Consider the following 22,075-nt stretch of genomic DNA (forward strand, 5'->3'; position numbering starts at 1 on the left):
CATCAATATGTTGAGTAGGGGGGTGAGTTGTCGACCCCGGTCTTGGGTAGCGGTGGAATCGGCAAGGTAGCTGAGAGAATAAACGACATGGCACTTTCTGAGAAGGGATATCTATTTGTTGGTGACAAGTGGCAGTCTTTGTGTCTAGTGGAGGAAGGACTGTTTCTTTCTCTGCAGGAACTTAGACCCCCATCTCGCGACTATACAGATAGGTTTCCTTTGGAACACGCGGCAGCTTGGTCAGGACGTTATGGTCCTGTGCGGTCTCGCTGTATGATAATAGTCATGGTTGAGCCCGATCCGGGTGGCCTCGCTAAAATATCAAAGCCATCGAGGCTCATCAGACCCCAATGGATTCGGCATAACGTCCCACCCCACGGGCACGCCGTCGATGGTGGCCGAATGCTTGACGGCCTTGAGCAGCCCGAACCCGGACATGCGCTCCTCGAGGTGCTCGGCGGGCACGTCCTGCATGGTCGCGTAGTCGGGGCACAGGAACCCAGTGTTGCCCGGGTACTGGCCCAGGCTGCGCAGGTATTTCATCGTGCCGGCCAGGCTGACGCTGACTTCGTACGAGCAGCCAGAACAGCCGGGTCGGGACTGGCGGTACAGCGCGGCCATGATCCCCGCGGCGAGGAAGTAGCCCGATGCGTGGTCCAGGGCTTGACAGGGCATTGGGCGCGCAGCGCCACCCGCACCAGAGGTACCGACACCGGCATTGTAAGGAGCAGTGCCAGTAGTAGTAGTAGAGCTGGCATCGTCCCTCCCGGAGGAAAAGTGTTCGGCCTCCGACACATTCATGCCTGAGCACGTCTGGACGAGCGAGTCGAAGCCGCGCCGGGCACGCCAGGGCCCGTCGGCCCCGTAGGCCGAGAGATTCGCGCAGACGATGCCGCGTCGTATGCCCTTTTGTCTGCGTCGCGCGATGAGGGCGTCGATCGACAGGCCGCGCCCTGCGAGACTGCCTGGGCGGTAGCCCTGGAGGAAGACGTCGGCGTCGTCCAGGAGCGAGAGTAATATCTCCTTGTCGCTTGCGCTGTCGCTTTCGTGATTCTCCCGCGCAGGCGCAGAGGCGTGGGAGGGGTTGTCGGCTTTGGCGTCGAGGTCGAGGTCCAAACTCGCGGTGCGTTTGCCCCGTGCTGTGTCGCGGTCGATGACGGGGAGGTCGGGCAGGCCGGGGCTGGTGACCCAGAGCACGTCGGCGCCATGCGCGGCCAGTGTTCGTCCGGCCACGGGGGCGGCGATGACTCGACTCATCTCGAGGACTCGGACGCCGTGAAGGGCTTTGGCTTCACCGCTGTCCTGGGACATCCTTTCCTGCCATCCTCCTGGACTGCCGTCATCATCACCATCACCACCACCACCACCACCACCAGCGTGACAGTCGTCGTCACTAACGATCTTCCTGATCTGAATAGGAAAATCCCTAATCGCCTTCGCATGGGGAAGCACATCCCACTGCTCGTAACTCCTCAGGGCGGCGACCACCGCGCCCGCCTCGAGCGCCGTATTCTCCAGATCCACGCACCGCCACCTGCCCGTGGCGGCGGCCACGGCATCTCGGTCAGCGTCCGCACCGCAGCCCAGGACCTCGAGCGCCCTCGCGCGGTGGTGCGGGAAAATGTCGTGCACACGCACCCACCCGTCCGAGGTGCGGTGGAGGCCGCCGACGGCGCTGTGCGGTCGTCCGCCACCCGGATGGGAGCCCGCGATCGTGTGGAATCGCTCGGATCGGAACTCGATCACGGCGTGGTGCAGGGGGACTGTGATCGTTGGGACTGCCGTGTCGTTATCCTCGTCATTGGCATTGTCGTTCTCGTTCTCGGCACGTCGATTCCGCTGGGACGTGTGGATCAGCGCCGCAAGCAGAGCCGTCAGCGCGATGGACGACTGCGCCAGGTTCCCGATCTTGAACGACGAGGGGAGACCCACGGCGTCGGCGTCTGGGAGGCGGACGGAACCGAGGGCTTTGGGTGGAAGACCCAGCGTGGTCCAGAGATGTGTGAGGCCGTCGACGGTGCTGAAGTGTCTTCTGTCCATGGTTGGCTGGCTGGCGGCTGGCTGGGGTACCTGGGGTTGGACGAGGGGTTGGCTAGAAGTCTCTCTTTTTATGAATCAAATCCATCCATGTCGTTGGGATTTGGTGACACGCCGTGGATATCCGCGCCGCTACCGCTGCCGCTGGGATTGGGATTCCGTGATTACTTAGAACCAACGGTAGGTACGCAAGGACTCACAACATGTTCCGAGGTAAGCTAAGGTACATACTCGGGATATGCGTATATCGGACGATTGGAAACGGCCGTGTCCGGTCCCGCCCAGCCGAAAGGGCGCATACACAATGATAGTCACAAGGCGTGAGTTTCTTGCTTCTGAATCTCTTGTGTATACATGGGTACCTACTACAAATACATACATACAATTGATACTGTCTCAAAGTCAATATGCTCCCTCTATACCACCGTAAGCATCACTGCCTTCTAACACAACATCAATGCCGTGCTTGCACACTGCAGATGCCATCTCCATCTCCAGCTTCATACCTTTCATTTTTCATTTTTCATTTCTCGTCTTCAATCCAGTTGCAACAACAGGCTGATCCGTGCACGGTCGTTGACTGTACCATACAAGGTCACTTTTTCGCAAGTCGGCCTTCTCTGCCGTAGATCCCTTCCCATTTCTCCCAATCTTCTTTCTCCGTCTGGCCATGTCCCTCCCATTCGTTGGGATCCCCATTGAACCAATGTTCGGTGATCTCTCGCTCGAGGTCTTTGACATCGCCGGCCTTGAGGCCGCTGCTCTCATAAGAATCTGCACCTGTCCCGCACGTCATCTTTTCCTGATGGAGAAAGAGCCTGGCGCCCAAGTACACGACCGGGTTGACGGCTCTGTGCAACATTGCCTCTTCGATCACGCTCTCAGCAACCACAATGCCCCCCCACGATTGCTCTTTCCCGGGACCATACAATGCCTCCAAGCTTGAAGGGCGAAAGAGACATATTCCATAGTCCTTGGTTCCGACAACTCTCCGCAACTTCACAAGCTCTGCGTCACCTTTCTGTTCGTTGACAAGGTTCTCAATCCATTTGCGTAACGGTCCAAAAGCCCGAGCTGCTGCGGCATGTTCAGAAAGACCAGCACATTTCCCAAGTACCTCACCTATGCGGCCGTTGCGCATGTGTGTCAAAGCGTTCAAGTACCCCTGGTCACTTTCATTCTGGAACTGCGGCACCATCGACTTCAGACGCTTTGCCGCTGCCGGTCCTTGAGCTCTGTTCACAGCCCGTTTCTGGGAGTCGAGACAGCGGATCATCATCTGTAAACTGACAGCTTCATTGAAAACGTCGATTGTGAGTCCGATCGCGTTGGCAGCAGGGTGATCGACCGGCGTGACAGAGGGTAGACCGCCATCTGCCATTACCCAGACAGCATGCGCGAGATGTTCAAAGGCGGCGGAGCATCGGCGCTCCATGGAGAAATAGTCAAACATCAGCACCGGCATCTCGGCCGCGAAACTGTCAGACAGCCTCCCCAGAGTGCGGACCATCTTGGTGCGCAGTGTTGAAAGCGTCCTCTGAGGCTGAGTCTGCGCTGGAGAGCCGGCTGCAACATAGTAATGGCGCTCAAGGTCCTCGAAATACCGTCGACTGAAAAGATGCTCCTGGAGCCGGTGCGCCGCTTCGTCGATCTTCCGTGTCTCTTGGCCCTGCCAACGAACAAACAGATTTTTGGCAATGGGTGAATGTTCGTATCGCCGTACTCCAGGATTCTTCTTTCTGAATCGAAGCCCGCGGGAATCTTTAGCTAGGCTTGTTATAGACATTCCAATGCTGAGCAGAAGCCTGTTTCGCGCTTGACCGAGCGTTTCAGGGCGGCCACCAACGAAGATTTTCTCGGGGGACTGGTTGCGGATCACAAGCTCCATGTCGGGCCAGACGGGGGATTGGGGTGCCACGATACGTAGTGCATTATAAAGGTGGCAGAGCATGGGGACCTGAAGCGTACTGTTGACAAGCACCAAGCCCAGAGTGTGCCACTCCAAGTGTAGTTCGGTTTTCATCGTGCCGCAGGTGACAGGGAAGTCCTTCATCAGCGGAACTTCCAATCCAGCGTCGACCCTTTCAAGCACCTCTTTTCCCTCCGACTTGCCGCAAATCTTGCCTTTGATCCATATCCCATACTCATTGAGCAATCTGTCAATATGGTCGTGCCATGATTTCCAGCGTATTTCGACGCCGTGTGTCTCATACCACTTCTGGTGCTCCTCGGCCCGAAGTTTGATCACGTCGTAGGCTTGGTTCAGATCCTGAAAGGCGCGAATAGGCTTGGTCTTGCCCACTCTCTGAATGTCAAGCTGAATTTGTAGGGCCAAGCTGACCCAGATGGGGCAGTTGCGGTTCTCAAGGATATGCCTGGCCGCGTGCAGAATCTCATCCTCAATGAACTTTCCCCGGAGCATTAGGGAGAGCAGGGAGAAGTGAGGTAAGATCCTGGACAGCTCCGACTTCGCTTTCTGACTCGGATTCTGGGCGTGATATAACCACGAATCACAAACCCTGGTGGATGGAAAGGGTGGTACGCGGACGCGAAACTCATTGTTCAAGCTCGGGAACGTTGGCGGCTCCTCCTTGAGGATGTGAATGTACGCCCTAGCCATCCCCCATGGTATGTAGAGAAGAACGTCACATATTGAGCACCCACAGATGATAAACACCATCGGCAAGTCTGCGTCCCAAGCTATCTTGCATTGATACGAGGGCACAACATGGAGTTTGAAGATGAGAAACGGTAGAGAGCCGGTTGGATACCTCGCTGCAGGGTATGCTGGGGGCCGCTGCAGGGTGGCCTCCAAATCGGCTTCAGCTTTGCGGACCAGGTCGACTGCCAGGTTTGTGATACTGGCAACCTGCACCAATTCGACGTTTCCACTGGCGTACAGTTGCCAAGTAGACGCGACGTAGGTCCGTACGGCGAAAACTTCCTGCATGAAGGACCAGATGGCGAATAGAAATTCGGATTCAGCCTCCGGGTCGTCAAAGTCGATCTGAGCACGAGGGCCCTCGGGCTTGGCTTCCGTCCAGGTGATATTGGTTGTGTCTTCTTGATCCACCTCTTCGTCGGAGGGTAAATCCTCGACTTCCAGATGCTGGAAGATGTTGTTGACTGGCGGGTGGGGTGTTGCCTTGTCGGTCTCGTTCTTCTGGGATGTGGGCCTTGACTCCTTGACTAGTTCGTAGCACGGCCTCAGCGTTTCAAGGGCAAGCTCGAGAAGTGAAGCAAAGTGAGAGTGCTTTTCATCGAGGACAACGTTGGTGGCCGCTTTGCTCCTAAACCACCTCGAGAATTCCCGCCTGGTTCGGATTGTGCGTTCCCAGATGACCTGGATGGATCGACTAAGGATGACCTTTGGTCGCAGCTTGACAATGCATTTGGCCATTTCCACCAACTCGGCAGTTCTGACAATGCATACAGGCTTCATTGTCTTGGATCTTTGAGCCTTGTGGGTAGTGCCCTGAGCGGACCTGCGGGCTTTTGCCGCAGGTTTGGGTTGTTTGATGTTTGAGGCGTAGCCGGCTTGAGCCGACTTCTCAGCTAGCCATCCTGCTACGGTCTCGGTATCTTGCTTGTATTGCTTATAGGCAGATACCATAGATGGAGGCAGCGATGGTATTGCCATTATGAAGACTTTGTGAGGGTTGACGAGGCGGGAGGGACAGAGGGAAATCACTGAGCACCAGGTCAGAATGGCTCCTATCCAGAGACGCGGGAGAGGGGGGGTTGATGAGGCTGATGATCCTCTTGCAGTAAATTGGACACTATACCTGGGTAGGGAGGTATGTCATTCAGAGAATGGGAGACATTTGGGTCGAGGTTGGTAGAAGTGAGTCGTGTCAAGGGAAATGAGAGATGAAATGGAAGATGAAATGGCGCCTGCTCTCACTTCGACTTCATGGTTTCCTCTTGCACTGCCGTGTCCAACGCCCAAATATCAGCCACTCGTCCCTGCACTCTGAAAATGATCCTTAACAATTAAGTCCCATATCCCTGCGCTCCGTCAGGATTCTCATAAAAGTGCGGTCGTGCCAGCACATGGCACATGGCCCATGGCCAATCATTCCAACTTACGCAAAAAGGCTCATCTTCGAGTCTTGAAAAACCAAGCATATCGGCTCGCCAATGATAGCTTCTTATGGCGAGAGGCTTGATGATACCTCTTGAGAAGAGCATCAAACCAAATGGCGCCATCAGGTTCCACTATGTCTATGTAAAAGAACTGCTCAGCCACGACACGCATCTGTGGCCAGGTCACTGCTCCTGTCAAATGAGCTTGGAACACCAGGAGTGGGCTGAACCAGGATTCATCAAGCATGTCGGCCTTCCAGATACTGTCTCGATTTCTGTGTTCGCAGAGTGCTCCCACATAGAGGATCCAGAGATATGCGGATGCGGAATCTAGGCGGTCGTTAACAGTGCTAGATTGATATGCTTTCGAAAATGTCAACTTCAGCTGACCCATCAGGTTAGCTGAGCAGTCCCGAATGTTGGTACCGCTAATGGTCAAGTCACCAAACATCTCTCGTGCGAGATAGTTGAGTGCCACTGACAGCGCTGCCTGGGTGTATCTTTCGGGCTTCCTGGCACTTGCCATCCAAACCCCTTCGACGAGATCATGAAACATGTCATTGAGGCGACTTAGGTCAATGAGAGCGGAGACGGTAACATATATGTAAGCAGCCTGCTTGTTCGCGACCGAGCCCGTCGGGTTAGGGCCCTCTGTGGACGACGTTTGCATGCTTGCGTCCCCCACGTATTGGCAACGTCGAAAAAGGGCTCGGAGCTCTGGGAGAGTGCAGCTTGCATGGAGTACGTGGTTCTTGGGAACTCCCAGGGGATTTGGCGGGACCTGCTCTTTCAGAAAGACTTCTGACCTGTCGCGAATCCATTTGCCCACGGATGGGACCGTCCGCTGTCCACTGGTGGCTGCCGAGTGACAGATGATATACAACAACCGTTGTGCCATGGGTGCGTCGAACTTGTTGCTCTCTTCTATCAGCTTCAGCAGGGTTGCGCCATGGATAATGGCGGCCTGAGTGTTCCCACAAAAGCATTCTGCATCGAAGAGCGAAAAGATGTGGCGCTTCAAGTTGTTCTTTTCTTCCACAGAGGATGAACTTGTGTGCCTTTCCAGCTTTTGGCGTAACAGCTGAAGGCTGCGCATGCGCATCTGAAGCACCAGTTTTCTCATCTCCTTGGGGTCTGGCACACAGTGACTCAAGTATTGACTATACGTCGTCAAGCGCGCGAGCGCCGTGCCTTCATCCCGCAAACTTGCCGCGATGTCGGCCCATCCACCCCGAATATAAGGCTTTTCGAAGTCGTGAGCTAGCTCACTAGATATTTTTCGAACGGCGAGAGGTGTGTAGTGGGCACGCAAGGCGACGTCTCTGGTGAAAGTGAGGATACGATTCAATTCAGGGGTGATTTCGATCGCAAAGCATTGGAATGGATCTGAGTTGCCTCCAAAGGCGGCCACCCTCGCCAGCTGGTCACCGTCGCTTTCTTCACTCTGGGCATCGACTTCTGTACCCTGAGGAAGCCATTGCGGGAGGTGGTCACCGCGTCTCCAGTCATGAGAGACGCGGGCGGCATGGGCTCTTGCGCGGGAGGAATCGAGTTGCTTCTGCCGCGGTTCTTGACTAGGATCGTGGTGGATGAAGGTGATGGCCACCATGGCTCCAATGAATCACACGAACGTGCGCTTCCAGAGAGAACACAACATCTCGATGCGCCTGGTATCGCTGCAGTCTCAGAGCTCCTGATACCTTAGAGCATTTTGGCTTATGAGGACGTCAACGCGATGGAGTTGTGAACTTCAGCCTATAGATGGTTCGATAAACCGCTTTGAACACCACAAGCGGTTGCCCATGTCACCCCACTCTTGTCATGGTATAGCACACGGAGCAACTGCATTTTGGCGGAAGATAGCCGCATTGGAGCATATGTACCTCGTACCGAGTGAGAATATCGTTTGGGGGTGAGCACCGAAGGTGGCCTTATCTTGCCCGGGGGGTGAGATAGGGTAATGACCCTGGGACACAAGGAGATGCCCTGAGTAAGCTGCTTTCTGTTGGGTCCATCAGGCTACTGGATAGCGGACCAATCTTGTGATGCGGACATGATGAAGCCTTGCCGTACGCGGTAACAGATCGTGTCGTGCTGCCTTTATGACTCAGCGCGTGTGTCGACGACACCGACCCGTAGCTAAGCTGTGCGCCTGAACCGCGGGAAAAGCGAGCTTTTGTTCATGTACCGAGTACGAAGGCCTGTGGCTGCTGTTGTACCTAAAACGGCTTGCCCGATTTCCACAGCTAGTTGCTAGCGAGCTAATGATAGAGTGTATAGACTGCGTAGCGACGGCCGAAGCATGCCCGTCGTACCTGGGGGAGGATCACCCGCATCTGCGCGTCCATTCATGTTTTTGTGGACGAGAACCCGTTTGTCTCTAGGGCCGCGGGGATGGGAGGTTGCGCGGTGTAACTTGTGCACCAAGTACGAGTACAAGATGTGCATCGATCATTGGGAGGTTGCACTATGGCTTGCGATGTGGCTTGCGTGGTACTTTTGGTTGGCTGGGGGCGAGGACAAAAAGCTGTGTGGTGATCATGAGGGGCAGTGGTAGTGGTGGTGGTGGTGGTGGTGGTGGTGGCGGAGGAGACGCGGAGGTGGATCGATCGATCTGCTTGTATCCTTCTCACACCCAAACCCCGCCAGGAACAGAGAAGTGAAGGAGAAATCGGATACGCCATTTTCTGTCTTCGATCAGCGGAGGGAACGAAACGCTGCCAAAACTCCGCAGGGGATCGGGCATAGGGTACGAATCCGCAGACCTCGAACGGGCTCGAAGGGTTCGTACTCGCATCTCCGTGGTTAGTATTCCAAACGAGAATGAAGCACCAAGCACCAAGCACCATGCATCCGCATGGGAAGAGAACCAATAATGCGGAGCCGGTCACGTGCCCGTTCTGTACCTCGTCGATGCTTGATTTATTAGATGAACTTGTGCCTACCGAATAAGGATCATGGCGAAGGGGATCTTTTGGAGCCTGGTCCGTGCCTTGACCATGCTCGATATAGACAATTTGTAGTTGCCGAATGTGGATCATGCATGGGTCCAGAGATCGTGGATTACGGTTCTTGACCGGACCGTCCTGGATGTGGCCTGGCCTAGCCTAGCCTAGCCTACCGTACATTACATGGGTTCAGATTGAACCTACCCAGGTGGGTAGGTGACCTGGAGAGCATACCACCTACAATATGTACCCTGTAGGACTTTGTTACTCGACAAATGTGGCTGGCGTTGCGACGATGAATGGTCCGGACGCATCTCTCGGGACAGGTACAGATATTCCCTCCCTCTCGTGTCAAGATTGAATGTCATACCCTATTTGATCCAGTGTCGTTGACAAAGACAGTGAGGTCATCCGCCACATGGTGACATAGCTTTCAAGAAGACTAAACACCCCTTGTTCGCTCGGTATTGTCGTTTGGGGAGCTAATCATGTGGCGCCCCTTAGGTACTTTTGCAACCAGCGGCTCTGGACGAGTCGAGTCTCAAAGCCACAGCCACGGCCAGTTTGGCATGTTTCGGAAGCCTCCTTTTGCCCACGCCATTGTCAATGGTTAACCGTATTGATCCTCCTTCTCGCCTGGCACAGCCTTTTTGACACATATTCAATACCCAGATGTCTCTGCTAGGCGAAAATTCGCCACGCACTCATCACATCTTCCGCCTGCTCAGGCCGCAACACGTTGTGCCACTCCAGGAACGGTCTTCTCAGGCACAGTCGCCACCTCCTCCTCCTCCTCCTCCTCCGCCGCCTCGCCTTTCGCCTTCAGTCTCGCTTCCGCTTGCTCGTTCCACTCGAGCATATGCAGGCACACACCCTCTAGCGTGTCGTGGCTCGTGTTGTATCCCAGCTCTCGCCTGGCCCGCGAATCGTCGTAGATGATGACGAGAGTGGAGTAGTTGAACACGGCGGGCTGAAGCATCGAGAGGTCAAAGTTGGTGACCTCGGGTAAGAAGCCGAGATAGCGGCGTCGGAGGAGCATATAGCCCTCGACAAGATGGGCGATTAGGAGGAGCGGGAGAGGCTGGACCTCGGGCCATTTGATGGGCGTGCTGGGGTGTGCCAGGGTCGACATGGCTCGGTACAGGTCACTGTAGCGGAATGGAGGACCAGGGTCGCACACCGCGTAGGCATTGCCACCGATATCGTGGCCCGCGAGTAGCCGCGCTTCGTACAGGAGGTGAGCGAGAGACACGTTCTGGGCTGAGACGTATTGCAGGACGAAAGGGGTCAGCCACCTATTGTGAGTGTTATCATACTGTCAGCTTTCTCTGTGTCCTCATCGGGCCAGGTAACGTGTAGAAAGAAAAGGGGACTAACGTTTGGAGGCCGCCGCGGCGCAGATAGTCATAGACCACGGAGTTCTTGTTCTGGTCTCCGTGGCCGTAGATGGTGTGCCCGGGTCTAATGGCGCCAGTCCTGAACGAGTCCCTCTTGCTGTCCGCGTCTCTCACCAGTTTCTCCGCCAACGCCTTGGTATAGGCATAGCAACCTGCAAAGTTCTCCAGCTTCAGGGGTGGCGGTTCGCCATTCTCCGACAGCTGCACAAAGTTCCGCGGGTGCTTCTCCCACGGGTAGATGAAGAATTCGAGCGGCCTGATAGCCGTGCTGCAAGATGAGGTAGCGATGAAAACGTCACAGCCCGCCGCTTTCGCCGCCTGGAGAACGTTCTCCGTGCCCTCGACGTTGACCTTCATGTACGTGTCGAGGAAGTCTGCCTTGCGGTAGCCAGCGTGGATGTAAGCGACAGTATGGAAGACTGTCAGGGGCAACTTTGCATGTTCGGCCGGCCAGGGAGTGGTGAAGACCTTGGAGACAGAGGCCGCATCGGTGACATCGGCCCTGAAATATGGCACACGCTGCTTGACCGCTTGATCTCGCCGAGGTGCTTGGAGGTCAGCGATGCGGACGGCCGATGGGCTTTCTCCTCGCATGATCAGGTGCTCGACGAGCCAGCCGCCGACAAGACCTTTTCAGTTGTCAGAATGGGGAGCGACATCAGCCAGGCGCCGGACGTACCTGATCCGCCAAACACGACATATCGCCTGTTTTGCTTTGGCGGGAGATCCTTTTTGAAATCCGGCCTCTCTCGGCGGCACTTCTCATATGCGGCTTGAATTTCTTCCTTCGTCCACGGCTTCCTGGCTATTTTCTCGGCTTCTTCTGGAAGGATTGACATGGCCCGGTTCACGTGATAGAAATAGCCAAATAAGAGCAGGCCGATGGCGGAGAGTAACACAGTCCATGAGAGCTCCATGGCTCCGGAAATCAGGGGGTGGCGAAGGCGAGGAGATGATGATGATGAGGATGAGGAAGGGAATCAGTCGAGTCTGACGCTTCTTGTCTTGATGATATTCACTCGTGGCATTGCTGGGCAACTGGGCAACGAGTGAAAACTGGGCGCCTGAATAATAATAGGCGATCTTTATCAAAGTGCTGCTTCAAGAAAGGTTTACGAGGATTTGTCGACCTCGGGTACCGAATGCGCGGCCGTTTGTGCGTGTCACCACATGTAGTTAGAGCAATGCGCGACAGGGTGATCCCATCCAATCAAGTTGACAAGTTTGATCCTGGTGGACATAGTACTGCCATACAACTAGGTACAAGGTATATACAGTACAGTCCAAACGTGCTGCGTACCGACGAAAAGCTACGAGTAGGTTCAAGCAACAGGGGCTGCGGGTGTCGATGGTTACACCCTAGCATGGAGTCTGAAAACGGATTGTATATGTACATTATGTACTATGTAGCCTACACCTGGTTTGATGATTGACAGTGTCTATGCAGCCAAAGTCCCTGGGGTATCGAACTGAAGTGTCTTTTTCCGCTTTCCATGGTTCCTTTTCCTTTGAAATTGTCGCTCCAGTATTATGTGTATATGCATAGACTCTTCGAGAAACGACTACCGCTAGATGCCGTTTTGCTTTAGAAATTTCGTAATAACATCGAACGACCCCGTAGCATTCAACTACATTTTGACATCGATCAGTTCCTGGTTCGAGGATAGCAGAACGTGAACTCACAGCAAAATTCACAGCGTGCCCACTCTTGGGTTGGATATAGGTGACAAGAGGCTTGGCCGCAGGGAAGACTTGACTCGGGCCTGTTTCGAGGAATCCCGGACAGTAGCCTCCGCAGGCAATCAAGTCATACTCGCCGCTAGGTCATGTCAGTTATGGGAACCTAACCTGGATCTCAGACGAATTCTACCTCAGAATCTAGCGATGATTAGCTTTTGGGTGTCCTGGACAGATGAGTCAAGACATACCAAGACAGGGCCGGTGAACCCGGGAGAAGAAAAGTTGGCCGCTCCAATACTGATTCCTTCCAATAGGCCGGTCGGTTGTTTGTTGTCCTCGGTCCATTGCACCACCTTTCGATCATAGAAGGGAGGTTTGAAGAAGCTAAGTACTCGGTCAGTCTACAGATGATGATCACCAAGTACATTGCTGAGAGTCGTACCTCTGGATATTGGAGTAGACGTCGGCCCAGGTTGTCCAACCACCGTCTAAGCTTCCAAATCTGAAGGGATCTTCTAGCTTCGCGAGCAGCGTAGTGCCTCCTGAAGGAGGAACGACGTTGTAGGCGAAGCCCGTGAGGACCGCTGCATCCACCAAATCCGGATCGCTATTCAGGACGCCATTCGAGTACGCGCTTCCAAGACTATGGCCCACAAGCGCGACCTTGCTGGGAGGATGCCCAAATTTACCGCTGCGGATAACCTTGACAAGTTCCTTGACGACAGCCGTGTGTATCGAAGTCTGCGCGACATAGCCAGAGACGCTGTGGGAAATGGTCAGTAATGACGAGCAGATCCGGGAATGGGAACGGAACTTACCTCTGGGACTCGCCGAGACCTACTCTGTCATAATAGAAGATCGAATAGCCTCGTGCCACGGCATAGTCCACGAAGCTGTAGTTCTCCGGTTGAATGGAGGGATCCCAGTAGCTTTGTCATCGGTTAGCTTCTTGGATGTTACTACTTGTAGGCCGGTTGCTGGGAAGCATACTATCTGTCGTATCCTCCGCCGTGGGTAGCTAGCAGGACCGTTCCATTTCCTCCACTGGCTGGCTGACAGAAGGTACCGGCTACCGTGTAGACAGCGGTCTCGGGAGCAGTAGGAGGCGTGACTGGCTGGAAAACGGTCATGGCATCACGTCGTTGCCCCTGAATGCTGTATGCCGCGGCATCTTCGTTGGTCTCGAGCGGATCGAGTGCCCACTTAAGGTTCAGAGTGGTCAGATTAAGAGGAATATTGTACTCTTGACATGTTTTCACCGTTTTCACTGAGAGAATGGGAGAGCTTTGGACTAATGCTGTCAGAGAGAGCAGAGAGAGGAAGAACGCCGACATGGTAAGAGAAAGTTGAGGAACTGGGGGGTCTGAAGAACGGCGAGAAGGTTAGTACGTGTAAGGAGGGCTCCAGATCTTTAAATCATTGCTGCTGTCATGTTCATTGGAAAAATGCAATAGCATCATTGTCTGCTCTTGGTCGCAGAAGCTCGCCATGATCGGTTAGAGTTGAGGTGTTCTGCTGAAGGAGCGTATTCGCAAGTATTTGTGTTCATGTCCACGCCAAAGCTCCGCAGAGGAGACGCTGTCTGTACTTGGTAAGGTTGACGAAGTTCTCTTACGATGAGTGCAACTTGTGCGTATTTGTATACGACGAAGGTTTGTAGGTAGCTCGGTAGGTACCCGAGTATCTACTAATTCGGAAAGGCTCGGGTGCTCAGCCTACGACCATTCCTGAAATGGCAAGGCCGCCTAGTGGTGGGAATACGCACGTCTTATTATTTCATTATTCCTAACTCCGTAGTCACCTCTAGCCTGAAAGCCTGCCCATGCCTGTTCACGCCCACCATACTCGGAGTTCGTTAGCCTCATTCCCTACCTTTGCCATCGATCGAACCCTCAAATCTCGACCTTTGACCTCCTAATATCAAACCTTGATCACTACCAGCGCGATTCCTACCTTCAGGACACAGATGAGTGATGCACAGGAACTCGCGTCGATACGAGGAGATATTTCACGTCGTAGACGTAGTCTCGGGGGAAAGAGTAGGGCTTCTATCCACGGCAAGAAAGGCGAGTGGCTGTGAAATCAAGATCATACCCCGTACACCTCATTTTTCACTCTTCTGAGCGAAGAAATGAGGACTACATTCTCTACTGCCTTGTTTCCAATTCGGCTCCACGCGTTGCCAAGATGATTGTGAGGCCTCCTCCACGGAACGCGACATTCCGGATCACGCCTCCAATCATTATAGGGGACAAATATCAATCGAGTAAAAGCCGTGCGGGCACCTCAGACTCTGACGAGGTACACGAGCTTGACAAGGTAAGCACTTGTATCACTACCCAATTGATCTGTATCGATTACAGCAGAGCGACGAAAGGAGGAAATGGTCGACACGAGGCGAGAAAAGGCAAGTTTTGCCTGGAAACTGTCAATTGGTCTCTTGATTGTCACTCTCTTGACAAGCCTCTGTACCTGGGCAGATTCGGTCAAGGTGCGCTTCTAGCAGTGAAACATATCCTCGTGCCATTCACATACTGAATACATTCTCTCAACAGTCTAGATGGTACATCTTTGATCCCGTGGCACTGCAGAAACTGGTCGACGAAAGCCTGGAACTCTATCCTGAATCTACCGCCGGCGCGGTGCACCACATCGTCACGTCTCTTCGCGAACAATATGGACCAGACCTCATTGGCGAGGACCCATTCCCTCACGCTACGCCGAATAGCACTGAGATCTCCCCTATCTCGCCCTACGCCTCGCAATGGGTTTTCAACAATGCCGGTGGGGCCATGGGAAGCATGTACATCATCCATGCCAGCATCACCGAGTACCTGATCATCTTCGGCACACCTCTTGGAACGGAGGGGCATAGCGGCCGCCATACCGCAGACGACTACTTTTACATCCTCGAGGGCGAGCAGTGGGCGTACTCTGCAAATTCGTTGGTTAAAGAACGCTACCCGAAAGGCACCATGAACCACCACCCCAAGGGCGCTGTCAAGCAATACAAAATGCATCGCGGTTGTTTCGCCCTTGAACTTGCCCAAGGCTGGATTCCACCCATGCTGCCGTTTGGGTTTGCCGACACGTTGTTTTCTACTTTGGATTTTCCCACATTTGCCAACACGGTGTGGTTGACCGCGCAAAAGATGGTGGACTGTTTGCTGGTGGGCAAGATTTAGCCGGAGAGCCGCAAACTCAAACCCGTCTCGAGACGACGTCTTCATTACTCGCTTTCGACAATCTCGGACCCGGACATCCTCGTCCCAAGACTGGGGGTAGGATGCGCTTCCAGCCTTGCGGAGCTGGTGGAACGGGCGAATGAACAGCTTTGTTGGATGACAAGTAAACAGCCGCGATGCTCCTCATTGTTTGCGAGCACTTTCCCACTGGATTAGTGATGTATGATACTGGAAAGATCGACAAGATCAATCCGGACCCTTGTATACTGTCGAGTTGTTTGTCTATTTAGCCGTATGGCCAACTGCCGCGGACGAAAAAGTGACTACCTGGGTACCTTTGGTATAAAGCCGTAATGGCAGTTTCTGTCTTCACCGCCCCACCTACCATATCTGTGTACTTGTAGTTTGTACGAGTAGTTTGTCTCTGACTGGGCCAGTATATTGGTCGAAGATACGCTCTTTTCGCATGGAATTTGCGAGACAAGGGCGCAAAAGTCCATTATGCAAAAGCAAGCTACAAGGCCAGCCTATAAGCCATCCATTGACTGAAACTACACCACGTGTGCGTGGTGAAAGGAAATGAAGTGCTGCTCATGCATAGATGTGCAGCTGCGAAATTGGACGCCGCCTCCACCTGCGCAGCCCGCAATCTCGCCCAACCACTGAGAATTTCGTCTCGGCCACCAATCATTGCCATCTCAACCATCATGTTCCTCCAACTCCCTTGTCTTCAGCTTCACTCCCGTACTCTTGCCAATCTGGACGTCTGCAGGTGCACAGTTGGTTCATGCAAAAGCAAAGGTGATGCGACGTTGGGATTTGCTACCTGACGAGATGTTGAAGATGAGCCCTGCTGATGCTAAATCTCCATATAGAAAAGCTGCCTCCCTCCATCAGACAACATGTCGTCTGAACAGACACTCGCCGAACATCTTGGCTTCAAGCCGTCCTCTCGTTTTCGCCCTTCGATTCGTCCATCATGAAGGTTACTGATGCTTTTTTGTGCCTCTGCGCAGCCTCTCTTTCATTCGCTCTTGTCTCAGCACAAACCATTGCTCAGATCAATGGGAATCGCTTCGTCTCACCGTACCGCAACCAAAATGTCTACAACGTCACAGGACTGGTCACTGCCATCGGACCAGATGGGCTGTGGATCCGCTCTACCACTCCAGACTCGGACATTCGTACCTCTGAGTCGGTCTATGTCTTCGGCCGTATCTCCAGCAATGTTACCTTGACTACGGGTGATATCGTTGTGCTCGACGGGATTGTTTCCGAGTACAGGTCCAACTCGGCATATCTGTACATGACAGAGATTTCTCGGCCTACCAATGTAAAGGTGCTGTCCCGGGACAACGAGGTGAAACCGGTTGTTCTGGGAAAACAAGACACCAGCCCACCGACAGAGCAGTTCACCTCACTGGACAACGGTGATGTCTTTGGGGTGCCGAACAATGTCAGTCTGATCTCCGTGGTGAACCCTGTCCTTCAACCATGGACCTACGGCCTTGATTTCTGGGAGAGTCTGTTGGGCGAGCTGGTCACCGTCAAAAGACCCAATGCTGTTGGCAAACCGAACTCGTACAATGAAACCTGGGTAGTTGGGAATTGGAGGAAGACTGGCAAGAACAAAAGAGGAGGTTTGACCCTGACTCCAGGAGACGGGAATCCTGAAGCCATTATTATCGGTACGCCCCTCGATGGCACCGTTAATCCGGAAAATATCAAGCTTGGGGACGACCTCGAAGACATCACCGGTATCGTGTACCAGGAATTTGGGCTTTACTACATCCTTCCATTGACAAGCCTTTCCATCATCGACTCGAAGCAACCGGCATTGCCAGACCCTATCAGTTGGGACTCGAAGGGGAGCTGCAAGAAAATCACGGTGGGACAGTATAATGTTGACAATCTGGCTTCAAACTCCGCCACCCTGCCTGGCATCGCTTACGATATTGCCTACTATCTCAACTCTCCGGATCTGGTATTCTTACAAGAAATTCAAGATAACAGTGGTCCTACAGACGACGGCGTCGTAAGTGCCAATATCACATTGGAGACCCTTGTGAGCGCGATCGAAGACGCCGGGGGAGTGTCATACAGCTACGTTGACATCGATCCTATCAACGACGAAGACGGCGGCGAGCCCGGTGGCAACATCCGCGTCGCCTATCTTTACAACCCTGACGTCCTACACCTTAAGAATCCCAACCCAGGCTCCTCCGTTGACGCCAACGAAGTGCTCCCAGGTCCGTCACTGAAGTACAACCCTGGCCTAGTCGATCCAACAAACTCAGCCTGGCAAGACAGTCGTAAACCGCTGGCGGCAGAATGGGAAACGGTTAAAGATAAATCTACACTTTTCACTGTGGTCGTCCACTTTACATCCAAGGGTGGCAGCTCCTCGATTGAAGGCGACCCGCGCCCGCCTGTCAACCTCGGGGTAGATCAGCGCAAGGCCCAAGCGAATGTGACTGGAACATTTGTCTCGCAGATCCTTGATCACGATCCCCACGCCGCCGTCATCGTTGCAGGAGACTTTAACGAATACGCATTCGTGGAGCCTTTGGAGACCTTTACTGCGGTCTCTGGGCTCGTGAACATGGACGACGCTGCGGGCATTGCCCCCACCGAACGATACACGTATATTTTCGACATGAGTTGTGAGGAGTTGGACCATATGTTTGTGAGCCCCAGAATAGCCGGCACTCCTGGAGCCAGGCCGGATTTCAAACACGTACATGTCAACACATGGGCGGCATACGCCGATCAGAAGTCGGATCACGATCCCAGTGTGGCGAGGCTGAATATTTGCTAGACGATGATTATGCAGTAGTGTTCCAGAGCTGGGAGCATGACGGGAAATACTTTAGGCGTAGAAGGCTGGGACAAAGAAGAAACTGCCAACATTTGGCTCTCAAGCAATCAGACAAGCTTGCAGGAAGGCAAGCGCAATGTAAAACCCTCTGTTTGCAATTTAAATTGGGGTGATGAGCAAGGGTCCTTTAGTATAAGCTTTCACAGAGCCCTATCAATATTCAGAGAAGAAGAAAGCACATCGCCCGTTCAATATCTAGATATATGTACTGGATAAACACCAGCTGACGGCCGTGCTTTCTGCCACATCAGACAAGGCTGAACCGCATTACGTCATTCGTCACTCGCCAATCCGCAAGGCTGCGAGAATCTGAAGGTGGATTTGTTCCTAGCAAAAGAGGAAACATGTGATTGTGCGCACACTTGTCACTCGTTTGTCACTACCGGCGCCGTGCAGATATATTCTTTCGTTCGTTGCTCAATCCCAGATGATCCTTGTTTCTAGTCAATGACCAAAAATGAGTGGCGCGGCGACGGATTTCAAGCTGAGCGCGGTCCTGCGCGGCCACAAGAGTGATGTACGCTTCTCATGTTTCGGCACATGTATACTACCGAACCCAGACTGACATGAGAATATAGGTCCGTGCCGTCCTACTTCCTGATCCCTCCTTTGCAGCAACAGCGTCTCGCGATGGCTCAACCAGAGTCTGGAAACGAACGTCCACATCCCCGCCGACCTACGACGACACGGAATCATCCCACGGCGCACAGTTCAAGACCTGTCTCGCTTATATCCCCCCCTCCAAAGAATACGAAGATGGTCTGATTCTGTCTTCCGGTCAAGATGCGCTCATCGAAGCTCGACAGCCATCGTTAACAGCTGACATGAATGCGGACGCTTTCATGGTGGGGCACAGCAACCAGGTCTGCTCGATAGATGTGTGTGCGCCGGCAAACTACTTTGTGAGTGGCAGTTGGGACGCTACAGCAAAAGTGTGGGAGATTGGCAGATGGGAGGTCGCGTATGATCTGACAGGGCACACGGCCACGGTTTGGGCAGTGCTCGCTTTCAGCAGAGAGACAATCGTCACCGGCTGTGCTGACCGTGCGATCCGAGTCTTTGATATCCGAGGCAAGATGTTGAATTCATGGGACGGTCAGGACATTGTTCGCGCTCTGGCAAAGCTACCCGAAGGCCATCGTACAGGTGCTCAGATTGCCGCCGCAACAAATGATGGCATTGTCCGTCTCTGGAACCTGAAAGGCGAGCTCATTGCCTCGTTGGTTGGCCACGAGTCCTTCATATACTCCTTGGCTGTACTTCCTTCAGGTGAAATTGTGAGCTCTGGAGAAGATCGATCCGTCCGCGTCTGGGACGGGCAGTCCTGTATCCAGGTCATTACGTTGCCGGCCATCTCAGTCTGGTCGGTGTCTACCGCTCCAAATGGCGACATCATTGTTGGCTCAAGCGACAAGACGGCACGCATATTCACGCGTGACCCGGAGAGGGTGGCCGATGCGGAAACACTTGCGGCGTTTGAAGAGTCTCTGCAAGCATCGAGCATTCCTCAACAGACTGTAGGGCAGATCAATGTGACAGATCTCCCGGGTCCTGACTTCCTCAAACAAAAGGCCGGTTCCAAAGAAGGCCAGAATCAAATGATCAAAGAAGACGATGGAAGCGCCTGTCTATATCAGTGGTCCATGTCTCAGCAGCAGTGGATCAAAGTCGGACAGGTTGTGGATTCGGCCGCCTCGAGTGGGAAGACAGCGTACAATGGGAAAGAGTACGACTATGTGTTTGACATTGACATTGAGGACGGCAAGCCTCCACTCAAGCTACCGTTTAATGTCACACAAAACCCTTACGATGCAGCCACGAAATTCCTTCAGGACCACGAACTCCCCATGTCGTATCTTGAAGAAACGGCGAATTTCATCATCAAGAACACCCAGGGTGCGACGCTGGGGCAGTCAGCGCCAACGGGAGCTGATCCTTGGGGGACGGAGAATCGATACCGACCTGGCGATGTTCCCACGTCGTCATATCAACCACCACCACCGCCATATGCGCCTACCAGACGAACCCTTCCTCAAAAGCAGTATCTCTCTGTCGTGATTGGAAAGCCCTCAGCCGCCATGACGCAAATCATCAAGAAAAACACCGAATACGCTGCCAGTGAAATGAGCCTTCAACCTCAGGAACTCCAAGCACTGTCAGATGTCGCGCAACAGCTCGAGAAATACAACTTCTCTAGCCCTCCATCATTACCTCCCTCACCCTCCCTTAAATCTGCCATCCCGGCCCTGCTGAAGATAGCGACTCAATGGCAACCACCCGCCAACCGACTAGCTGGACTGGATCTTCTTCGATTCATTGCTGCCGCAGCAAAGGAATTTCCAGTGGAGAATGTCGATGGCCTCGACGTCGTGGCGGGAATCCTGGGGAGCGGCATCTTTGACGAGTCTTTTGTGCGTACCAACAACAAATTGGGCATGATTGCCATGCGTTTCTTCTCGAATCTGATGTACGGGTCACCTGCTGGAAGGGAACTTGTCAAAGAAAATGTCGACAACATCGTCGAAAGCCTCAAGCCACTTGCACAGTATGCATCGTCGGATGTTTCGGTGGCCATCGCACTTACAACGCTGTATCTCAACATTACCGTCCTAGTCACGACTTCGACTTCGAGCGATGCCGACAACAACGCCAGCCATGCGCTTGACCTATTAGGAGAGCTCTCCAAACTCGTGTCCTCGTTCCCTGCGGTGAACCACTCTGCCTCGTCCAGCAATCCTGCTTCGCAATCCACGGAACCAGCATATCGCTCCCTTGTGGCATTGGGGACCATCCTAGTGCGATTCTCGGGCGCGGATATGAAGTCTGCCGCGGAGCTTTTTGATGTGCCAGTGGCGTTGAGGAAGTTGAAGGAGGGCAAGTACTTGGAAGAACCAAGATTTCAGACTGTTGTTGCAGAGATTGAAGGGGCGTTGAGATGAGGCTGGTGGATCAGTAAAGAGTACAGATGGCATGGATGATAGCACTGCATAGCGAAGGGCAGTAAAAGATACGAGGCAGCGCAAAAATAGACGGAACCCCTGGGGATTCAGAAGGTTCTCGACGAGATATGCGAATCATGAAAGGATTGAACATTGTGTCTTTGCGTTGATGTCTGATCTGTTGGGTGTGATATTGCTCTCTTGGCCATGTTACACTTCAAGTGCTTGCATCTTCAATGAGGCATCACCAGTAGTTTCGACCCATATCACATGAACCGTTGTCGTCGATTTTCTATCTGACGGCACATCTTGGATGAATGGATGAGTGAACGAGTGGGTCAAACTCTCCTCTATCCGTACATACGTACGAGGGACACACATCTGTGGTGGCGCGCAGTGGCACGTGCCATCCCATCCCAACGCATCTCACTCTCCGCGGCATCCCTCCGCCCAACCAGTTAGGGTAGTGTGCAAGACGCAGGTACTGGGTGACAAACAAGGTTTAAATACCACATACTACTTAGTCTGTCTGGACCATGTGTGTAGCATGTTACTATATTTAACTCGTAGGTTATTTTGTATACCTAAAATGTTGACAATGGTGCTGGTGGCACTACATGGGTTCCCGCTACCTGCCGATCCGCTCGTCGACCGGTTTTCCGCCACATCTACGGAGAGGGGAGGAGAGAGGAGTTTGGTGGTGGTAGTTAGTTGGTTGGTTTTTTCAACGTCTACTTTCAGTGGAGGGAGGAAGAGTGTGGCGGTGAGTTGGTCTAGCCATGTGAAATGTAGAATGGAATGTAGACGACGAGGGAGGAGACCGAGGGAGTTGGGAGCTTGGACATCGATTCCTTGGTACGTGCGTACTTACCACCCAAGGTGTGTATGCTACACGAGCGCCAACCCAACCCGTGATATGATGTGA

At 53.5% G+C, this 22,075-nt stretch overlaps 8 protein-coding genes across 8 annotated transcripts; 3 read left to right on the top strand and 5 right to left on the bottom strand.

The window, feature by feature from the left end:
• Positions 1-321: 321 nt before the first annotated feature.
• On the bottom strand, positions 322-2,040 carry AYO20_08965 (hypothetical protein; the record flags this gene model as incomplete). Its single annotated transcript, XM_022647238.1, has 1 exon — positions 322-2,040. The coding sequence occupies one exon, from the start codon at positions 2,038-2,040 to the stop codon at positions 322-324; it is 1,719 nt and encodes a 572-aa protein (XP_022496795.1).
• A 592-nt stretch (positions 2,041-2,632) lies between these two features.
• Positions 2,633-5,677, bottom strand: AYO20_08966 (hypothetical protein; the record flags this gene model as incomplete). Its single annotated transcript, XM_022647239.1, has 1 exon — positions 2,633-5,677. The coding sequence occupies one exon, from the start codon at positions 5,675-5,677 to the stop codon at positions 2,633-2,635; it is 3,045 nt and encodes a 1,014-aa protein (XP_022496796.1).
• A 459-nt stretch (positions 5,678-6,136) lies between these two features.
• On the bottom strand, positions 6,137-7,732 carry AYO20_08967 (hypothetical protein; the record flags this gene model as incomplete). Its single annotated transcript, XM_022647240.1, has 1 exon — positions 6,137-7,732. One exon carries the CDS (start codon positions 7,730-7,732, stop codon positions 6,137-6,139), a length of 1,596 nt encoding a protein of 531 aa, XP_022496797.1.
• A 2,063-nt stretch (positions 7,733-9,795) lies between these two features.
• AYO20_08968 (hypothetical protein) lies at positions 9,796-11,385 on the bottom strand (the record flags this gene model as incomplete). The annotated part of the gene is made up of 3 exons (XM_022647241.1): positions 9,796-10,366; positions 10,449-11,097; positions 11,148-11,385. 3 exons carry the CDS (start codon positions 11,383-11,385, stop codon positions 9,796-9,798), a joined length of 1,458 nt encoding a protein of 485 aa, XP_022496798.1.
• A 651-nt stretch (positions 11,386-12,036) lies between these two features.
• On the bottom strand, positions 12,037-13,482 carry AYO20_08969 (hypothetical protein; the record flags this gene model as incomplete). The annotated part of the gene is made up of 7 exons (XM_022647242.1): positions 12,037-12,096; positions 12,152-12,287; positions 12,339-12,346; positions 12,397-12,532; positions 12,591-12,911; positions 12,967-13,077; positions 13,139-13,482. 7 exons carry the CDS (start codon positions 13,480-13,482, stop codon positions 12,037-12,039), a joined length of 1,116 nt encoding a protein of 371 aa, XP_022496799.1.
• An 853-nt stretch (positions 13,483-14,335) lies between these two features.
• Positions 14,336-15,333, top strand: AYO20_08970 (hypothetical protein; the record flags this gene model as incomplete). The annotated part of the gene is made up of 3 exons (XM_022647243.1): positions 14,336-14,467; positions 14,526-14,639; positions 14,704-15,333. The coding sequence occupies 3 exons, from the start codon at positions 14,336-14,338 to the stop codon at positions 15,331-15,333; spliced, it is 876 nt and encodes a 291-aa protein (XP_022496800.1).
• A 979-nt stretch (positions 15,334-16,312) lies between these two features.
• On the top strand, positions 16,313-18,151 carry AYO20_08971 (hypothetical protein; the record flags this gene model as incomplete). Its single annotated transcript, XM_022647244.1, has 1 exon — positions 16,313-18,151. One exon carries the CDS (start codon positions 16,313-16,315, stop codon positions 18,149-18,151), a length of 1,839 nt encoding a protein of 612 aa, XP_022496801.1.
• Positions 18,152-18,668: 517 nt separating this feature from the next.
• Positions 18,669-21,150, top strand: AYO20_08972 (hypothetical protein; the record flags this gene model as incomplete). Its single annotated transcript, XM_022647245.1, has 2 exons — positions 18,669-18,728; positions 18,790-21,150. 2 exons carry the CDS (start codon positions 18,669-18,671, stop codon positions 21,148-21,150), a joined length of 2,421 nt encoding a protein of 806 aa, XP_022496802.1.
• Positions 21,151-22,075: the final 925 nt, after the last annotated feature.

This window comes from Fonsecaea nubica (genome assembly GCF_001646965.1).
Source record: "Fonsecaea nubica strain CBS 269.64 chromosome Unknown Scaff77, whole genome shotgun sequence".
NCBI lineage: Eukaryota > Fungi > Ascomycota > Eurotiomycetes > Chaetothyriales > Herpotrichiellaceae > Fonsecaea > Fonsecaea nubica.